This window comes from Gossypium hirsutum, chromosome A05 (genome assembly GCF_007990345.1).
Source record: "Gossypium hirsutum isolate 1008001.06 chromosome A05, Gossypium_hirsutum_v2.1, whole genome shotgun sequence".
NCBI lineage: Eukaryota > Viridiplantae > Streptophyta > Magnoliopsida > Malvales > Malvaceae > Gossypium > Gossypium hirsutum.
Window position 1 is genome coordinate 22,442,293 of NC_053428.1, and position 19,427 is coordinate 22,461,719.

The window sequence follows — 19,427 nt, forward strand, 5'->3', positions numbered from 1 at the left end:
AATAATTGAATATATATATTTTTTTACATCTTAAAATTATGTTTAAGTTAAACAAATATTTAAATAAAGTTTTATTTTATTTTGTTTTTTATTAACTCAATTCGTATAAAATTGATATATGTACAATGTTTTAAATATCTTAAAAAATATTAAATTAAAAATTTTTATTAATTTATATTTTATTTAAATAAAATCTAAAATTCCATACACATTACATTCTTACCATAGTAGAATTTTACAAAGTAATAATGTTGAGATAATTTTTTATATTTGAATAAAAGAGATTCAGTTCTTCTATTAAAAATAATGAGTTCACATGTAATTTTTGGTATTTTTATTATTAATTAGTATATTAATTTTATAATTTATATAAAATAAATAAATATGGTTGTTCGCTAGACAACAAGAAAGGGGAAGACAGCGGGAAGGGGGGGATTGCCGGCAGGTGATGAACACGCGGGTATGGAGCACGTGGAGGGGAAAAAGAAATGACTCTGCCACGTACGAGCTGTCAGCCTTTGCCTCTCCATCCAGCAGTCCCCCCCCTCCCCTCTTAGAAGCTTAGGTAACTTTGAGACAACTGTTGGGTCTTGCAATTCCACCGTGTTTTTTCCATTTTCAAAACCGGAGCTAGAGCCATAGAGACATAAATTGTAAGGGATTATTTCAAAATAGGTCCTTACATTTTTCTGATAATTACAAAATAGCCTTTTTCTTTTCTTTATTCCCTATTTAATTCTACAATGTCAAGGCTCTTGATTTATATTAATTTGAATACTATTTATCAATAAAAATACCCAAAATTGTATCTCCTACAAAAAATTTCATTCAAAATTGAAATAAACTTGAAAAAAGTAAAAGGGAGTAATTTATGAATAAAATAAAATTTCAAGGGTTTTCATCAGAAAAAAGCCAAAAAAATTTACAAGGTGACAAAGGAAGAACTATTTACCTACCAGTAGTTTACTGCTGTCGAAAATCCAATAATTATTTTAATGGGGGGGGGGGGGAAACAAAGAAAGAGATAAAAAAGACAGAAGCTTGTAAGAAAAAAAAATCCAAAATAATGGAGGATAAGTGTGGAGAGCCATTGGATATTGCAGATGAAAGAGAGAGAAAGGGGCATGAGAATCCCATTGCTCAGAAGAAAGAGAGAAAACACCCAAAAAGAAAATCTTTAAAATAATAGTATTATTTCAATTACTGGTTTCCTTTACATTGAATCCAAGTTTCCTTGATCTAAGAAGCTCAAATCTCAATCTCATCTCTCACCCAAAGAAGAAAAAGAAGAAGAAGAAGGAGGATTGTCTTTTGACTTCGTAAAGCCGCGCGTGTTGTACAAAGTCGCCTTATTTGTCTTCCTTTCGTTGTTTGTCGTGTGAGACAACAGGACGGGGCAAATGTCTGAGGACGACGAGAGGCAGCAATATCCGCCGCCGGATCTTGAGTTCGCTTCCAACAAGGCGCGGAACTGTAACTCCACGGGATCTGGCTCGGGTCACCCGGAGTTCCAGTCGACGTACCCGGACCAGGTTCTGGAGAACGTGTTGGAGAACGTGCTCCACTTCCTGACCTCGAGGCGGGACCGGAACGCTGCTTCATTGGTTTGCAAGTCATGGTATCGGGTCGAGGCACTGACTCGATCCGAGCTGTTCATCGGGAACTGCTACGCGGTTTCGCCGGGTCGGGCCACGGCCAGGTTCACCCGGGTGAAGGCTCTTCACCTGAAAGGAAAACCCAGGTTCGCGGACTTTAACCTGATGCCGCCCGATTGGGGAGCGCACTTCAATCCCTGGGCGCTGGCGATGGCCAAGGCTTACCCTTGGCTGGAAAAAGTTCATCTAAAGCGCATGTCCGTCACGGACGATGATCTGGCAACACTTGCCGAGTTGTTTTTAGGGTTTAAGGAACTTGTTCTCGTTTGCTGCGATGGGTTTGGAACTAGTGGCCTTGGTATTTTCGTTAACAAGTGCAGGTATTTTTCTTCATTATTTTTGCTGTTAATAGTGTTCATTATTTACTAATAACCTGCTGATTGGATCTATTTATGGTGTTAAGAGTAATGTTTGTTAGCTTATATAATATGGGATTGAGAAAAAAAATTTGTTGCTGTATTGAGATTTTTGTTTGATCTGATTGGTTGTGTTTATAGATTGAATGTTTTTAGATCTGTTTATGGTTTTCCTTGATCTGGGTATGAACCGGGGTTTGAAAATGTTTTGAGTTTATGTAATGTGTTGTGATAATCAATGAATAAAAGGAGAGTTTGAGGATGGATATCTAGATGATAGATATATTTCTATAATTGCAGACAGCTTAAGGTGCTTGATCTGATTGAATCCGAGGTTTCAGATGATGAGACGGATTGGATTTCTTGTTTTCCCGAGGGTGAATCAAATCTCGAGTCCTTGATATTTGATTGTGTGGAATGCCATATAAATTTCGAGGCGTTGGAAAGGCTGGTGGCTAGGTCTCCTTCACTTAAGAAGTTTAAATTAAATCGTTATGTTTCAATTGGGCAGTTATATCGCCTGATGGTTCGAGCACCACAGCTCACACACCTTGGGACAGGGTCCTTTAGCCCATCGGATATTGTAGGGCAAGGTGATCAGGAACCAGATTATGTAGCCGCTTTTGCTGCCTGCAGATCCTTAGTTTGTCTCTCTGGGTTTAGGGAAATAATTCCAGATTATCTGCCTGCAATATACCCTGTTTGCGCAAATCTGACATCTCTGAATTTCAGCTATGCTAACATTACTGCCGAACAGCTTAAGCCAATTATAAGCAAGTGCCACAAGCTCCAGACTTTCTGGGTATGTAATTGATAGTTTGTTCTATAAGCTCTTTGAAGAAATTAGGTCTTTGAAGTTTACCTTAGCTTTCATTATGCAGGTTCTTGATTCAATTTGTGATGAAGGACTCCAAGCAGTCGCTGCAACATGCAAGGACTTACGCGAGCTTCGTGTTTTCCCTGTTGATCCTCGGGAGGATAGTGATGGCCCAGTTTCTGAAGTGGGACTCCAAGCTATATCTGAGGGTTGTCGGAAATTGCAATCTATTCTGTACTTTTGCCAGCGGATGACTAATGCAGCCGTCATAGCAATGTCCAAGAACTGTCCAGATCTTGTTGTTTTTCGGCTATGCATAATGGGGCGCCACAGGGCTGATCCTGTGACCGGTGAACCCATGGATGATGGGTTTGGAGCCATAGTTATGAATTGTAAGAAGCTCACTCGCCTTGCCGTATCTGGTTTACTGACAGACAAAGCTTTTGGCTACATTGGTCGACATGGGAAATTGGTACGCACCTTGTCAGTGGCTTTTGCTGGAGATAGTGACATGGCGCTGAAATATGTGCTCGAGGGCTGCCCACAGTTGCAGAAGCTTGAGATTAGAGATAGCCCATTTGGGGATGCAGCTCTGCGTTCTGGTTTGCATCACTACTACAACATGAGGTTCCTTTGGATGTCGTCATGCAGGCTAACGCGCCATGGTTGCCAGGAGATTGCTCGTGCTATGCCTCGCCTGGTAGTTGAAGTGATTAGGTCTGCTGATGAGGAGGAGATGGATGATGTTGTTGGAACATTATACATGTATCGGTCTCTTGAAGGACCAAGAACTGATGCACCAAAATTCGTCACCATCTTGTAGGTAAATGTGGTGCAGGAAGCTGTTTCAATTGTTCTCATGATAGATACAAAGCAAGTTTTAAACTGTTTCACGGGGAATATTGATACGGAAGGCATCTTTTAAATAGCTCCCGTGTTAAAGTTCCAGCAATCCAAACCAAGCAAAAGTTGAGTAAATAACTTGTGCTTCAGGCTTGGGCTGTTATTTTGGCATTGAAATCAGATGCCCCCTGTGATGGAGATGGTTCATTTTTGCATGGGTTCTTTTGAAGGACTTTGGATGAGGGGACTAGTGCAGGAAAAGGGATGTCGTTGTAAGTTATCGGACCATTAGATGTTCTAGCGGCACTCATTTAAATTTTATGTTTCCTTTTTTGTTTTCGTATTCATTTGATCATAATTGAAGGGAGGTGGGGGGTAATCGAACTATACGGAGGGGCAATGATACATGTTTTTCGGGGCCAAATAGCTTTTAACCTTTGATATAGAGATCAGACGGTTGTCAATGAATCAGAGTTTTAAAGGAGAGATGAAGACGGATGGATCTATTTTTCCATGCTTGCAGATTAACAAGCATTTATCCACTCTGTAAAACATAGTCTGCTGTAATTTAAGCTTATAGGCTAAAGCTTTAGTGAAAGACCTAAAATCCCAGGCTTGCACTTCTCTTTTCTTTCTTTTTCACCTTGTTTCAGATTTGTTGTGGCAGCACCTGACTGTTGAATTTATTATATTGTTGTGGTTAGCAATGTGGAAAGGGTATTATGTATGGACCATAAACTTCAGCTAGACTCTGTTTTTTTTTCTTTTCGTTTTATTTATTATAATATAATCCCTACTTCTCTCCCTCCTGAATGTGGAATGATTAAATGACAGGAAGGTCCATTAATTATGTGTGGAAAGTGTTGTATAAGTACACATAACAGGTCCCTCTCCACTATGTGGGGTTCCATGTTCCATCCACAAGAAATCCCATTTCTTAAGAAAAGGATTGATGGATGTAATGGTGGATGGTGGATGGTGGATGGTGGATGGTGGATGGTGGATGGTCATTATAGTTTCTCACTCCCCATTGGAGGCTGTGAAGTTTGGTCTAAACCCTTTGAAGTTCATTGAAAATTTTACCAATGAGGCTCCAATGGAGAGATACACTGGTTGTGTGTGCTTTCTTCTTAACTTTTGCATTATAGATTTTGGTATATCGAAAGTGGGACCGATGGTGTTATTGATGATTTGTTCACACCCCCTTTGATTTGCATTCTAAGCCAGCCATTGCCTTCTCTCTCTTATAATTAGGATGGAAACTCTTATCTGTTTTTGTTTGTTGGTATTCGCCATGGCAGCGAGGATGGTGAATAAAAGCAAAGCTTATCATCGATGTGGGATCTGACTGTGCGAATTGAATTTAAGTAATGGGAACCAAAGCTTTGGCTGATTGGCTCTGTTTCAATGAAAAATGGTAGCCTGAATCACCATTTCCATGGTAGCCTCTGCTTTTTCTTTTGCTCTTTGATTTGATCATATGCCTTTACACTTTGGCCTTTTTTTTTTAATGAGCAACTATCACCCTGTCTTCAAAAAAAAAAACAGTGATAATGATCTCATATTTAGGTCCAAGATTTTGCCAAACTCAGCTAATTTCATAAACTGCCCCATTTTGATGGACCTATTTCTTCTACTGGAACATATCTTATCTAATCCCATCATTTCATTTTGATAGATTTTCCTTTCAATTAATTGAATGAATGGCCTTAATTTATAAAAACTGCTTCTTTCCCTGTTTTTGCTATGGTTTCCACATGCTCATGCTATCCCACATTATAATACTAATACTGCTGCATGCTTACCACCAAACTGATAGCAACAAAAAAGAAAAAAATAATGCTTTGCTTTCTTTGTATATAAATAGTACAAACAATTAAATTAGACCCCAAATTCCAAAATTCTTGTTTTCATATAGAAAATGAAGAAGAAGAAGAAGAAGAAGAAGAAGAAAAAAAAAAAGAGTAAGTCAAGTAAAGCTCCTTTTTGGAGTGACAAAAAGTAAGGGTGCTTTGAACAGATTGGTGGTGGGATACCCAGCACCAGATGAATTCAATATTAATATATGCATTTAAAAAACTTATTATTACTACTTTTTAAAATATAATAAAAAATGAGTGGATAAATGCAAGACCGTGACACAAGCGAAAACCCAGTTGGTGGGGTTTAAGCTAAGCGCATTCATGGCTGAACTAAGCACCATCAGCTCAACCACTAAAGTATGCTTTCTCTCTCTCTACTGCTGCACCACTTTTACTAAAATATCTTCCATCCCCCACCTTTTTTTATTTTTAAATTTTTTGTTTTGATTATTAATAAATATATTTGAAGTACAAAATCCCTTTTTAAATTGCACTATTTCCAGGATTGATCTTTGCTTTTTCCCATGGCCCCCAACTTGGAAGTGAACACTGAACAGTAAACACACATCCCACTTGTTTATTTCTTCACAAAATTTGTTCTTTAATTAAGGCTTAAGGATATTGTAATAATAATAAAGCAACATGTTTTTCTTTAACTTGAAATGTGTATGGTGTACATAAAAACACATAGGGACATTGAGTTTTTTGTCAGAGATAAAAGCAAAGCTTATGACATTAACATACATAGTCTTATTTATTTCACTTCCTACATTATTCAGCATTTTATGGGACAATATATTCTTATTTATGATTATGAGACTGTGAGGATCATTTGTATCTTCTGTTTAAGCCTTAAGAAAGAGCAGGAGATTTTTTTTTTTAAAGAAGAAAGAAATATAGATAAGAAATATTTGAGAATAGCTGGATATGAAATGTCAAAGATTTAGCAGTTCCAAAAATTCGATACGAAATTTCCCATCTCTATCTTTGAATCAATCTTTCAATATACTGTTACTGTTTGACAAAAACATGCACTCCACTCTCAACTCAACTCAAGCACTCCACCTCTTATTCCGTCTTTTATGGATCCAAAACACTATGAGAAATGTGCCCACCCTTTCTTTTGTTTACGACAATACAAATATGCTTATGCATTTAGCTTTTACTGTATATGCCATGTTAATGAAAATATTCATCAAAGGAAGTAATGTTAATGCCAAAAAATGGGGTGAGGGTGGGGGACATTTTAGATCAGCTGGTATTTGTTACTGCTAAATGCACCCTTTGCTTCATCCCTTGTCCTCACGGTTTTTCTTGCAAGCCATGAATCCTTATGATGTTTTATTGCTCTATTATGGTTTTACTATAAGATTATAACAGAGTCTTGTATAGTTAAGTTTAAATGAAGGGGGGTGGGGACTGTAAGTGTTGGAAAACAACCTTAAAAAAAAGAAAGAAAGAAGCGAGAGTCGTTAATTCTAGCTTTACCTATGCCTGAAAATGTATTTATCATGTAAGTTTGAATTAATTTTGACCTCAGAGTTTGAATGGATAGGAAATATCCGGACTATTCAATTCAGTGCATATGTTGGTATTATGAAAGCATATTTTAATGATTCTTTTCCTCCATTTCTTTCTATTTCATGGTAGTAATGGGGAAAAGTTGTGCATTCCATCTGGTTGGTGTTGGCTAAATGCAAAAGAAAACATGAAGTTGATCTTGATAATCAACTCTTTGATGAGTTCAAGTTCAATTCTGTAGTTTAGTCCTTTATAGTTGACAAAAAGATATTCCTTTGTTATTCTTAGTGAGTGCGGGAGTCTTAGTTTACGGCAGCAAATGAGCATGATTAAAATGTTCAAGCATGGGGTGCAGAATAACATGGGAAACTGGACAAGATCCTCACGAACGATGGTCCAAACCATATTGCTCATGACATTCTTTCATGTGGTCCAAATTGTCCAATATGAATTTTTCTGGGACTGCTGAATAAATTCAGATTTGCAAGGACTACCTAACCGCAGTCAACAGTTCCCATAAACAGTGGAAAATCGTATGCAAAATAATGGTTCAGTTTTCAAATGCTATGGTAAGAACACTATTTCCATCCTTCTAAAGAGGTCTTGCACTATTTCAATAATCCTTGGTTTTAATGACTGATTATAAGTGCTTAACAACACCAGGAAGAAAGTCTCTATATGAAGCATCCAACCTGCATAATGTCATGAATTGGCAAGTGTCAATCTTGTTTTCCTATCAGAATAAGTGTTATTTATTAAGATTTGGCTTCTAATTTGCACTGCTTCCAGAGCTGTCCCTCAGTAAAACATATATTTGCAAGGAGCTATGTATACTTCTGCTATATACAGAAGCTTTCAAACCCGGTTGCCAAACACACACCTGTACAACTAAGGAGAAAGATCAATTCTGTACATGAATTCTATCCAGTCACCGGCCTAAAACAAATTATTTAGTTAACACCATGGCTTTGCTAAGAGATGAAACCATGTGGTATTGATTGATGTTGAGTTCATCCACCATAAGTATCATTTGCCTACAGAAACAGCAACCAGGGCAAGTTAATTTTAAATCCTGAGCTCTCATGTCAGTACTGTCCGCAGTATCAGAAGGCTCTACAGAGGTTGTTAACCGTCAGATTAGATGAACACTGCTGCTTTATAGGTCTCGTGGGACTGCAAAGTCTGCTCCTCTTTGGTTCAGAAATCCTCACATGGGAAATTGCCACAGCAAGCAAATCCACCACACCATTTTTATCTTGTTCCTCTATTTGCAGCTAGAACTGAGGGATGTTAAGACTTGGTGTGGAACCTGACTATGAGAAACACCATTAATCCTACTAATCATACTTGACTCAGATCCAGGAGAATTTGAAATTTGGATGGAAGGTCCTACTTGATTCTTCGACTTTGATTTGATGGATAATGTCTCCAATGAGCGCTTGGTGTGGAACAATATCCATGGATGTCCTGAAGTTAAGACAGCTCAGATGTCAGCAAATGAAGTCTAATGATTAAGCTTTTAAAAGAGCTCTAGGGTTAATCTCCTATTCAAGTCCTAAGACAAATTTATAAGTTTATACCAGATAGGCTCAGAAATAGATAAAAGAAACAAAAATAGTCCAAATAAGTTGAAAAAGAAAAACATGATAAACGGCAGAAGGAATCCTAAGACAGAAAAATTCATGATGAAAATAGATCAATGGAACACTTTATACAATTAGCAAAGTTAGATGATTTACTAAAGACCGCAAGGCTAAGTCGCAAATTTCCAAAAAATATATATCAAATAATTGTTTTAGTAATTAAGAAAGAGCAAGAACCTACTTAATCCTTCATCAGCAGTTATTCTTGATGAGACGTCCCTGGTCAGCATTCTTGCCAGCAGATAGCGTGCAGGTTTAGATACAGATTCCCATATCCCCGGAAATCAAGCTTTACATTCTTGATGGCCTCAGATACGGCCTTCAAGGAGTCTCCTTGAAATGGACGAACACCAACCAAAAGCACATGAAGAAGCACCCCTGCACTCAATATATCTACCTTCTCAGAATAATTTCCTAATAGAACCCCAGGGGCAACATAAGCCAGACTTCCAGCCAAACCAGACAAAACCTGACCAGTAATAAATAGTAATTGTATTACACAAAAGCATCAGGCATATCTCATAAGGAGACAAGCAAATGTTAAACAAACCTTTCCCGAAGCAACATGCTAATGCAAGCATCTTTTAGTATCATCAAATCTACTTAAGCATAAATTTGCTAAAACAGTTAAGAATTAACAAACTAGAACATGAGAACATTTAAAGTGAAATCAAATAAAACTAATCTGTTTGGCTTGTAATTCAATGATAACAATTGCATGCCCTTCCAAATTTATAGTTTCAAAATTTTCGGCCATTATGCTTTAATTTAGCTTCACAAATGGTTTGGCTTGATAGGCTCAAAGAAGAGCACAGTACCTCACATGCTCGGTATCAAATCATAATACTGATGGTTGTAGAAACCTTTAATGCTTGAAATTTATATCATTTGATATAAATTTAAACAATTCAAAAGATAACATGTCCTTAATCCTTTTCTTCAGCAGCTTCAGTTGTTGACAGACCGAGACATGACGATAGAAAGATGTAGCAACTTAGATTCTCTTCATCAATACACAGACAGGAAAAGAAGTCTTACTGTCTCAACCAAAAACTTATTTCTCTCCCTCTCCCTCATGCATATAAGTGAAAGATGGCATACCTGATAAACATTGAGAACATACAAAATTTAAATCTCCATACATTGAGCATTAAGTTGCAAGATACTAAGTAAAGCAGGAACTTAATAGAATCAATAAAAAGTAAAGATAAGCAATCTTCAAAGCAGGTGCCAGATATTCACCATTGTAAATTCTCATGGCAAGACTGAAATCTGCCAACTTCATTTTTCCAGAAGTTGCAAGGAGAATATTCTCAGGCTTGATATCTCTATGCACAACTCCCATGTCATGACAGTACTTAATGACTAACATCACATCCTTAATAATATTGGCAGCAGGTTGCTCTGAATACGGACATTCTGTCATTAGATCAATCAAACAACCTCAAAAGCACAAATCTATTACGAGATAAAAGCAATCCGGCTCCTCATACACCACCTGCAAAGTCACAAACCCAGGATGACCAGATAAATGCTGCATTATCTCCACCTCTCTGTGAACTGTCTCTTCTCCCCTAAGCAAGGTTTTACAAGCAAACTCTACTCCACTGGTTCTAGACCTACACAACCAAACTGACCTGAATTTCCCCTGCTCGATCGTTTCACCCTTAACATAATCATCCTCAACCTTTTTCGTCCCACTGATCCGTGTAATCACCTCAATGCAACCCATCTTTCTCTTAAGACCTTTACCTAGAGGCACCAATGAGGACGCACCGCAAGGCGGGGCAGTAGCAATGCCAGCGAGTCTACTTTTACATGAACCAACAGGTGGTGTATCCACATCTTCTTTGCACCTCTTCTTTATCCTTGAAAAATCTTCTAATGAAAAATGGGGCCTAATATAATCACATGCCGAAGCAAATTTGTTGGCTACCTCCGAAGATGCATCAGTTTCACTTCCTTTCCTCTTCTTTCTCATCAAGTCAAGTATCAATTCAGAAAAAAAACTTATCCAAAGTTGGACTGGATGCATTTAAGTTTCCTAAAGATTACGATGAAAAATCCAGTTTTATTAGCAATCTATTCTGCTTTAGTTTCCGGTAAATGAATGAATAAAATAAAATAAAATTATGGGTCAAAATCAGTTCAAAGCCGAAGGATGTAAACAGAAGCAAAATAAGGCAAGAAAACTTGATTCGCTAAGCCGCAAAAAGTTGCGAACTCTTGAAAACGAAATATTTACTTGAAAAAAAAAATCGAGAAACTGATATGATCTTGTTTGTTTTTCATGGATTCTCCCGGGGACCATATAGAATCCAGATTTAAAAAAAAAAAAACCAACATTTGTTCTATTATTATTCATAAAAGTTCAATCCAATGATAAACCAAATCAGAATTTAGTAGTAAAGAACGAACCTTTCGACACAGTGAAAAATCTCCCAGATTCCAATAAGGGAGACCCCGGTTGATAATAAGTAGTTAAAAGACCGAAAACGAAGAAAGTAACAGCGACAATTAAGCGAGTAAGCAAAATCCGGGGATAGAATTTTGGAGAATAAAATAAAAAAACCTAGAAACGTCCAGGCTTGAGAGATTTGGAGGGTGATTTTATTTTATGATAGTAATACTTATTAGAGCATGCAGTAAAATATTATTTTTCTTTTCTTTATTATTTAAATAAAATCATTTACCTGCTTCTGAACCAGTCGGGTCTCATCCTGTTTCCCATTTATCTGCTACTGAACCAGTCGGGTCTTATTCGGTCACCCTTTATGTGGGTGATGACGCAGTTAATGTTTGGAGCGTTCTAATTGGTTTAAGTGACCTCGCTGTCAGTGTGCTTTTCAGTTTACTTACGTGCCTCATGGTTGACAAAGCAGAGTCGGTCCAAATGTGGACGCGGTATTTTTGTTCCAGTCGTACGGGTTGCGTTGCGTTCCAAATGGAATCTATAAGGTTATTTATTTATTGTTTTAATTTGCTTAATTATTTGTTTTTTTTATTTTATATTTAATTTTTTTAGATTACTTAATTATATTTCATCATTTTTTTTTTTAGATGCTGTTAAAAACAGTCCCCATATTATGCGAATTAGAATGTGCCATATGGTACATTTAACCAATCACAATATGCCAAGTAATAATTAAGTTTTACAATAAAAATATTTAATTTAAACTTAAATTAAAAAAATACCTTTAACTTTGACTTACTATTGATCGAACATTGAATAATGTTGACTATTGTTGACCGACATTGATCTATGTTTACCATCGTAGACCATCCATGCCCGCTATATATGTATATTATAGTGCTTAAAAATATTAAAAAATCAGATATAATATATAAAAATTTTAATTTTCTAAAAAGCTAAAGAAATTTTAATATTTTTTTATAAAAATCTAAAAATATAAATATAAATTTTAAAAACTCAAAGTAATAAAAATATTATAAAAATAAAATTATTTAAATTAAAAGAATGCAAAAAATAAACTTAAAATTCAAAAATATGTATTTAAAAAAAATAATTTTCAAAAAACTTCAAATTAAAAAAATTAAAAATATCTAAATTCAAAATAATTTAAGTGTTTTTTTCTTAATATATATTTAAAATTTTAAGTTTTCTTGTCGCAAATTTTAGAATGTAATATTTTTTTTATTTTTAAAAATTTTAATCAAAATAATATATATATAATATTATAAAAAGAAGATAAGTGAAGTGTTTTAATAGAGAATCAAGGCCATTGCTAGTCAATGGTGTGAAAGTCAAATGTGATTTTTAAATTTAAATATCACGTGACAGATTTTAACTTTAGATGTGCCAAATGACACATCCTCATTGAAAGCACGTGATTTTTTTATATCATTGGATAATTTAAATACCAATTTGAGACCAACAAAATTTAGGTAAAAGTGAATAAACAGCATAGTTTAGGGGGCAAAATTATAATTAAGCAAAATATTTTTTACTTACCGTTTTAAGCCAGCCGATTATTTATATTTTTTTAGGTTTGTCTTAATTTGTTTGCGCTGTTTATATTTTCGCTTTAGCTACTGCCACTTCTTCTTCCTCCTTTATATTCTGTTCTGCTACAAAGTGAGATTGTTTGATACATCGTAAGTTTCCATCATAGTTTTCATCACTCATCATCCCCAGACCTGAGAAAAACACACAAGAAAAAAAGTCTTTGTTGGGTACTGCCCCGGTACCTTAAGTTCCGGCGGAACGGACGAATTTTGACCGAAACAACTGGTACCGAACGAAACTTGAAGTGGAACGGAATTTGTGGGTGAGTGTCCCGGTCTCTTACTGGAACAGAGTATCCCGGCCGGTACGGGTACGGAACTGATTTTTATGTCTCAACGCAAAACTAAGGCACCCTAAAACATCAGACACAAAGTCGAGACAAAAGAGAAGCTGAAAATGGCCGAGTGTGTGAGGACAACCTTAAATCCTTCCCACTTCCTACTACACTCCACTAAAACCCCAACTCAAAATCCCTTTTTTTCATCACACTCTTCCTTTGAAGCAAAATCCAATGCTAGAAAGTACCCCAAAATTCCCTTTCCGTTATGTCCAGCCAAAACCAAAGCAAAGCCAAAGCCAGGGCCAAACCCAAGTCCCATCTCTTGATGCTTTGCTCAACTCTGGTCGCAAAGAAGAAGTTTTTGCCAGCATAAAAGCCTCACTTCACAATTGTCTGTCAGAGACTAATCTTCACTTGACAGTCCCTGGTCTCAAATCCAAAACCAGAGGCAAGGTAGACACAAAGGACTGCCTTTTCTTTAAATAAAAACAAATAGTCAAGTTAAAAGATGGAAAATTTTTGTATTTTGCTTGAGTCATGCAGGTTAGGGACATTTATGACAGTGGGGATTATCTTGTGTTGGTCACTACTGATCGTCAGAGTGCATTTGATAGGATTCTTGCCTCTATCCCCTTCAAGGGCCAGGTTTTTATACTCGCTATTTTGTTATTGGTAAATATTAACAGTAGTAGATGTATCATTGTTGGAATTTCAATTTTCAGGTTCTTAATGAGACGAGTTTGTGGTGGTTCAATAGAACTCGGCACATGATTCCAAATGCAGTTTTGTCAGTACCAGATAAAATGTTACAATTGCTAAGAAATGTTCTGTTTTCCTGTTGAATTTGTTGGTGAGTATCTTTGATATTCTTATCAGTCATTTTTGTCACATGGAGGGTGGTTGATTGGAATCGAATTGTTTCGTTTTTACAAACTTGGAACTCTGAATTTTTCATGGTCACATTTCATGATAGGAGCTATTCCGAAGTCCATTATGAATGGAGTTTCACCCTATCAATTAAAACAATCAACAAGTTTCCTTAATCCTTTGTTCATTCACAGCATGTAAAATAGTGAAAATGATCCATGATTTTTGTTTTAATATTTTTGTGGGGATTGAATTGCCACAGGTTCAAAACAAGTTTTAAGTTCTAATTTTGCATGCCAACCTTGTTATTTAGAGCTATTGCTGTCGCCTGGTGTAAAATCCTCATCTGATCTGGATTTTGGTGCTATATGCAGTTAGAGGGTTTGTGACCGGAAGTACTGAAACATCACTGTGGACAGTTTACAAAAATGGAGTTCGATATTACTGTGGAAATGTACTTCCGAATGGTGAGGCTTCTGTGTAGTTAAATCACCTCTCCGTTCACTTGGAAATTGTGTTATATGATGGTGAAATGATATGTTTGTTATAGGGCTGGTAAAAAATCAAAAGTTAACTGCAAATATACTCACACCAACAACTAAAGCTGAGGATCATGATGTTCCTGTAACTCCTGACGAGGTTGATCCTTCTTTTCACCCAAGTTGAGCTTTGAATGATATAGGGAAAGTATAAAGAAAAGAATAAGATTCTTTCTTCATCTTATGTTGCTTTAGTGTTCTCCTTTCCCCCACATCTGCCCCTTAAACTAAAGGCTAAAAAAAAGGGTCCTATTGGCTAATCTTTGCATATTGTATATCGGTAACTGTTCATCTGCTGGTGCATTTTCCTTGCAGATTATTGAAAGAGGATTGATGACTCAAGATGAGTTTGATGAAGCTAGAGAAAAAGCTTTAAGTTTGTTTGAATATGGACAGGTGATTTTGATTCTGTTCATAAACTTCATGTGCTATCATGGTGTAATATCTATCAACACACTGAAAATTCTTCAAGATGAGATCACATAAATTATAGATCATCATGTTAAAACTTAGAATATACATGAAATCGTATTAAAAGAAAGAAAAGAAAAAAAAAGAATAAGAGTAGAATAAGAAGCAAAACAAATATTATTGTACTTTGTGCTATGACAGCATTTGATTAAGATGAAAATGGTGAATTTTGCATTGCAAGTGCTTCCTGTTCTCTTAAAATCCCATAGTTTTGTTAAATACCATTTCATTGTATGTAAGATAATATCTATCAACACACTGAAAATTCCACAAGATGAGATCAAACAAATTATAGATAATTATGTTAGAACTTAAACTGCTCAAGAAATTTTATTTTATTTTTATAAATGAATAGATTAGAATAAGAAGGAAAAAAATATTTAATTTACTTTGTGCTGTCTGTGATTGAGATGACAATGGCGACTTTGCATTTGGAGTTGCTTCCATTCTGTTAAACTCCCCTAGTTTATTAGAAACCTTTTTAGTACTACTCACCATTGACAGTTCATCCATGCTCTGTTGGTGATGAAATGTTCTCATGTCAAGCATCACAGCATATTTACAGCAAATCTTTGGTGTCTCTGTATGTTTGTGTCTGTTTGTGCTTCTACAACAAACACTTTCACCATATAAGTTATTAAAATATGATGAGTTTTTAATTATGTATTGCCACTTGCACTTGTTATTGCTCAATCAGTAACTACTGAATGGTTTATTGGAGCCGACTTTATGATTTGAATGATTTTGTTGAGAAAAATGCAGCGTGTAGCTTTGGAGCATGGCCTGATTTTGGTAGATACAAAATATGAATTTGGAAAGAGTAGTGATGGTTCAATTCTATTGATTGATGAGGTTAGATTCCATTTTCCTGAAAGGTTCCCTGCTTTCTGCCTGTCACTCTATACACTTTACACGCACATTTAGGTATGAAAAAATTCACACAAACTGACAGGCCAATGATAAATTTTGCTTTCTTGTTCTATAATTCAAGGTGCATACGCCTGACTCAAGTCGATATTGGATTGCAATTCTTATGAGGAGCGCTTTCAGAATGGTCTTGAACCTGAAAATATTGATAAGGTGTGCGAATAGTTTATACATGTCAGAGTTGATGTTTAGGACAAAAAGTTTAGAGTGAACTAATATTAAATGGTTGTGGGTTTATAGGAGTTCTTAAGTTATGGTTAGAGAGAACGCAATCCCTATGAAGAAAAGGTAAGTCGCATCAAAAAGTTAAATCTATGCTCATTAATGTAGTTGAGGATATATCGAAATACTAATTTGATCATGCAATCCTTAGGTGCTTCCTGATGCCCCTGAAGAACTTGTCTGTGACTTGCTTGGCGGTATAATTCCTCTTTATCATACCTTTTAGTAATGCAAAATATATACTACTAAGAATGTAAAGAGATGAGCAAAATTGAAATCATGTCTTAATCATTTGAAGTTACATCTCGCTTTCTTCATTTCTTGTCTCATTCAACTGGAACACACTGTCACTGTTTTATCAGCTCGCATTGGTAATTTTTTGCTATGCTAGGCTTCACAAAGCATGACTGCATGGATCCAATTTCTATGTATGGGGTTCAGTCATTAATTTTAAAAGTGACAATAGTTGTAGTGCTTTAACATTTTGACCCTGTTTTATGTTTGTAGTGCTTTAACTAACGCCCGTTTGACCCTTACTGCCAGATACATCCTTTTTATACGAGACTATAACAAAATCAAGATTGAGTGCAGCCGATGGGAGTAAGACTTAGCACCATAGATGTTCTAATGTTTTTACGCAAAAATGGCAGGTTAATTTCTTTTTTCTTGCAGGAGCCAATACACGATCGAATCTCGCAGAAATGTTTCCTCTGCATTATCATCTTGCAGTAACTGAAGAAGAGCGTACAGATCTCATGGTTTTCCTAGGATGGTAGCTATACTGAAACTCTGAATGAGCATTCAGCATTAATGTAGTTTTAGTGTTTTGCTCCTGTTATTTCCTGTATGTAACAGGCTTTCTGCATCCTTGAGCCTTTGGCAGATGAACTTAGGGTGGAAGACGAGCTGATTCTCTGATATAATGCATTGGTCACTTATTAATTATAATGAAATTATATAAATCTATAACTTAGGAATCAGTTATTTCTAATAAATTTCTAGTATGAACGTCTTTGAATTTTATTTTTTTTTTTTTTTTGTCCGCTTGTATCTTTTTTTTTTTTACTCAATGTTACCTGTAATTGGCTGGAGTTAACTCATCATTTTTTTCCTCTACATATAGAGACTATCACGCTTTGCACATTTTCTCTGAATCCTGGGGTCACATCGGTCTGTACTGAGCTTTAACAACAGACTTCTCATTATCTTTTTCCTCTCGCCCTCTGATCAATCCTTGTCGTATAACAACGGGCCATTTATCAATTCATCTTACATAAGATGTCAAGCATGGTCTCTTAGCCAAAAGTCGGCTTTCTACCAGATTTATATATTTCTTAACTTGCAACCCAAAGCTGAACATCTCTAAAAAGTTGTTTGCATCGTCCGAATTGCCCATGCTTCTCGAAGTACTCAGCCAATGGTCACGGAGAGTATAATGGGCGGTTCTCCAATGACATATTTTAACCAAAGCGACCCTTCTTCATACAGTGACGCCTTCACGTCCTGGCTTTTCACCCACCCTTCCATCAGAATTTCCCATGTCTTGTAATTAGGACACCCTCCTTTCTCCAATGTGTGGGGATGCAGTGACTCAGCTTTCTCCATCCATCCATTCTTCACGTATGCACCTAAAAAGCACATTGGAGACTTGATATCATAATTTCGACAGTTGTATTCCCACTCCATAAACACTTTCTCCGCTTCTACAATACCGCCGAGCCGAACCAAGCATGATAATATGCACATATAGTTGGCACAAGTCATTCTCTTACCTATTAACTTACTGGTTTGCCCAAAGCCGAAGAACCTCGGTCTTTTTCTTCAACAATGCATATTGAGTCATGAGGAAGATTAACCAAAGCTATTATTGCGACAGCTTTGTTTCTGCAGTTTTGAGGGCAGTTTCTGCTTTCTGAACCAGACCTGCTTTGTATAAATATTAGCTAAAGTCGATAGAGTGCTCCAACCCATACAGACCCTCTCACACTCAGCATTTCAGCATAGACGCTTCACTTTTGCAACCCCAGATGATCGGGCTGAAGCATCCATCCAAAGTTGTGATGAAATTTTGGGTATTTTGTTTCGATTCATTTCTTGATAACCAGAGGTACTTTTAAACTGAGATGTAGCAATGTTATCATTTCATCATTTCATTATTAGATGGGCAAGGTCATCCCCATTAAACAAGCTTTACTCCATTTGAAAGCCTCGGCTTTTCCATGTCACTTCTTTACATAACCATTGAGAAGAGGGAGGCAAGCGTTCTGTGAAGCAGATTTAAACATGAAATGTTCTTCAGCCGCTGTTAATTACCAACCTGAGATAACTCACTTTATGCATGGGCAACAGCTGGCATTTGTAAGCCCTTCTGAGTTCTGCCATGTCAAATCTGTTCGTTTCAGAGAGTAAATATATACAAAATCAAAGCCATTGAAAACCCATAAAATAAATTAATAAAATACACTTTTTGCCTGGAAAAGTTTCCCTACCAATTAAAAAGAATGAAGGTTTTGTTTTTGTTTTTGTTTTATAATATTGCAATATCACAAATTCAGAAGAAGAAATTGAGAAAGGAACCTCAAGGGCTGATTGTAGCGCCAGATTTGTGGAGAATTTGGGTAATGGATAGGAGCTGGGAATGTCAACTTCTGACCCGAATAACCCAACTGCGAGGCACCTCGGTTGACTTTCCGTCGGCACTCAACCCCAAAATTCTCCCCTTTAACTTTCTTGGTCTGGCGCGCGCACTTTAACACTGCTTTTTCACCCAAGTTTAAAGACTAGTAGCCGCCACTCGTCCCCTTTGCCTCCATTCTTTTGAGGTTAGGAAATTGGAGGACTCGCCATGGACGATTAACTCTGCTTCGCCTCTGTTCTCTCCGCTTTCTCGGTCGAGGAAAGTAGTAAACCTCGGTATCAAACGGCGTCGTTTAACGTGCTTTTTAGGCTTATTCAGCGCGAGTTTTGTAAATTACAATTCCACGGCAACCGGCAAATGGACCCCATGTAAGTTTTTTTTCTCCAACAAGCCTTTATATTTCCACAAATTTACTCCTCCTTTTCCTTCAAACTTGGTTCCAAAATGAGAAAACAAACTCAAGTGTTATTATATTATTTTTTTATAATAGAAGAGTAATACATGGATTGAAAAAACATAGCTCTTAGTGATATACAACAATAGCATACACCAATCAAAAGTGATCATAATGTCACTTTGTATATTTGCCCCAAGGCATCGATGATGTAGCCATCGGCAAGTTTATTACCCTCCTATAAACATGTTGGATACTTTCTACTCCTTTTTCAAATGGTCTTTGAGTTTTTTGGATTAAAGTTAAACTCGATAGTGTTATTAACTAAATTCTTAATACAAGTTTTTCTACATAACTTAATTCTG

At 36.4% G+C, this 19,427-nt stretch overlaps 1 protein-coding gene and 2 pseudogenes across 1 annotated transcript; 2 read left to right on the top strand and 1 right to left on the bottom strand.

Moving 5' to 3' along the window:
• The first annotated feature begins 986 nt into the window (after positions 1-986).
• LOC107957800 (transport inhibitor response 1-like protein) lies at positions 987-4,475 on the top strand. The gene is made up of 3 exons (XM_016893373.2): positions 987-1,975; positions 2,312-2,813; positions 2,893-4,475. Exons 1-3 carry the CDS (start codon positions 1,401-1,403, stop codon positions 3,649-3,651), a joined length of 1,836 nt encoding a protein of 611 aa, XP_016748862.2. The 5' UTR covers positions 987-1,400; the 3' UTR covers positions 3,652-4,475.
• Positions 4,476-7,919: 3,444 nt separating this feature from the next.
• On the bottom strand, positions 7,920-11,341 carry LOC121203331 (serine/threonine-protein kinase PEPKR2-like; annotated as a pseudogene).
• A 1,894-nt stretch (positions 11,342-13,235) lies between these two features.
• Positions 13,236-16,948, top strand: LOC121228883 (phosphoribosylaminoimidazole-succinocarboxamide synthase, chloroplastic-like; annotated as a pseudogene).
• Positions 16,949-19,427: the final 2,479 nt, after the last annotated feature.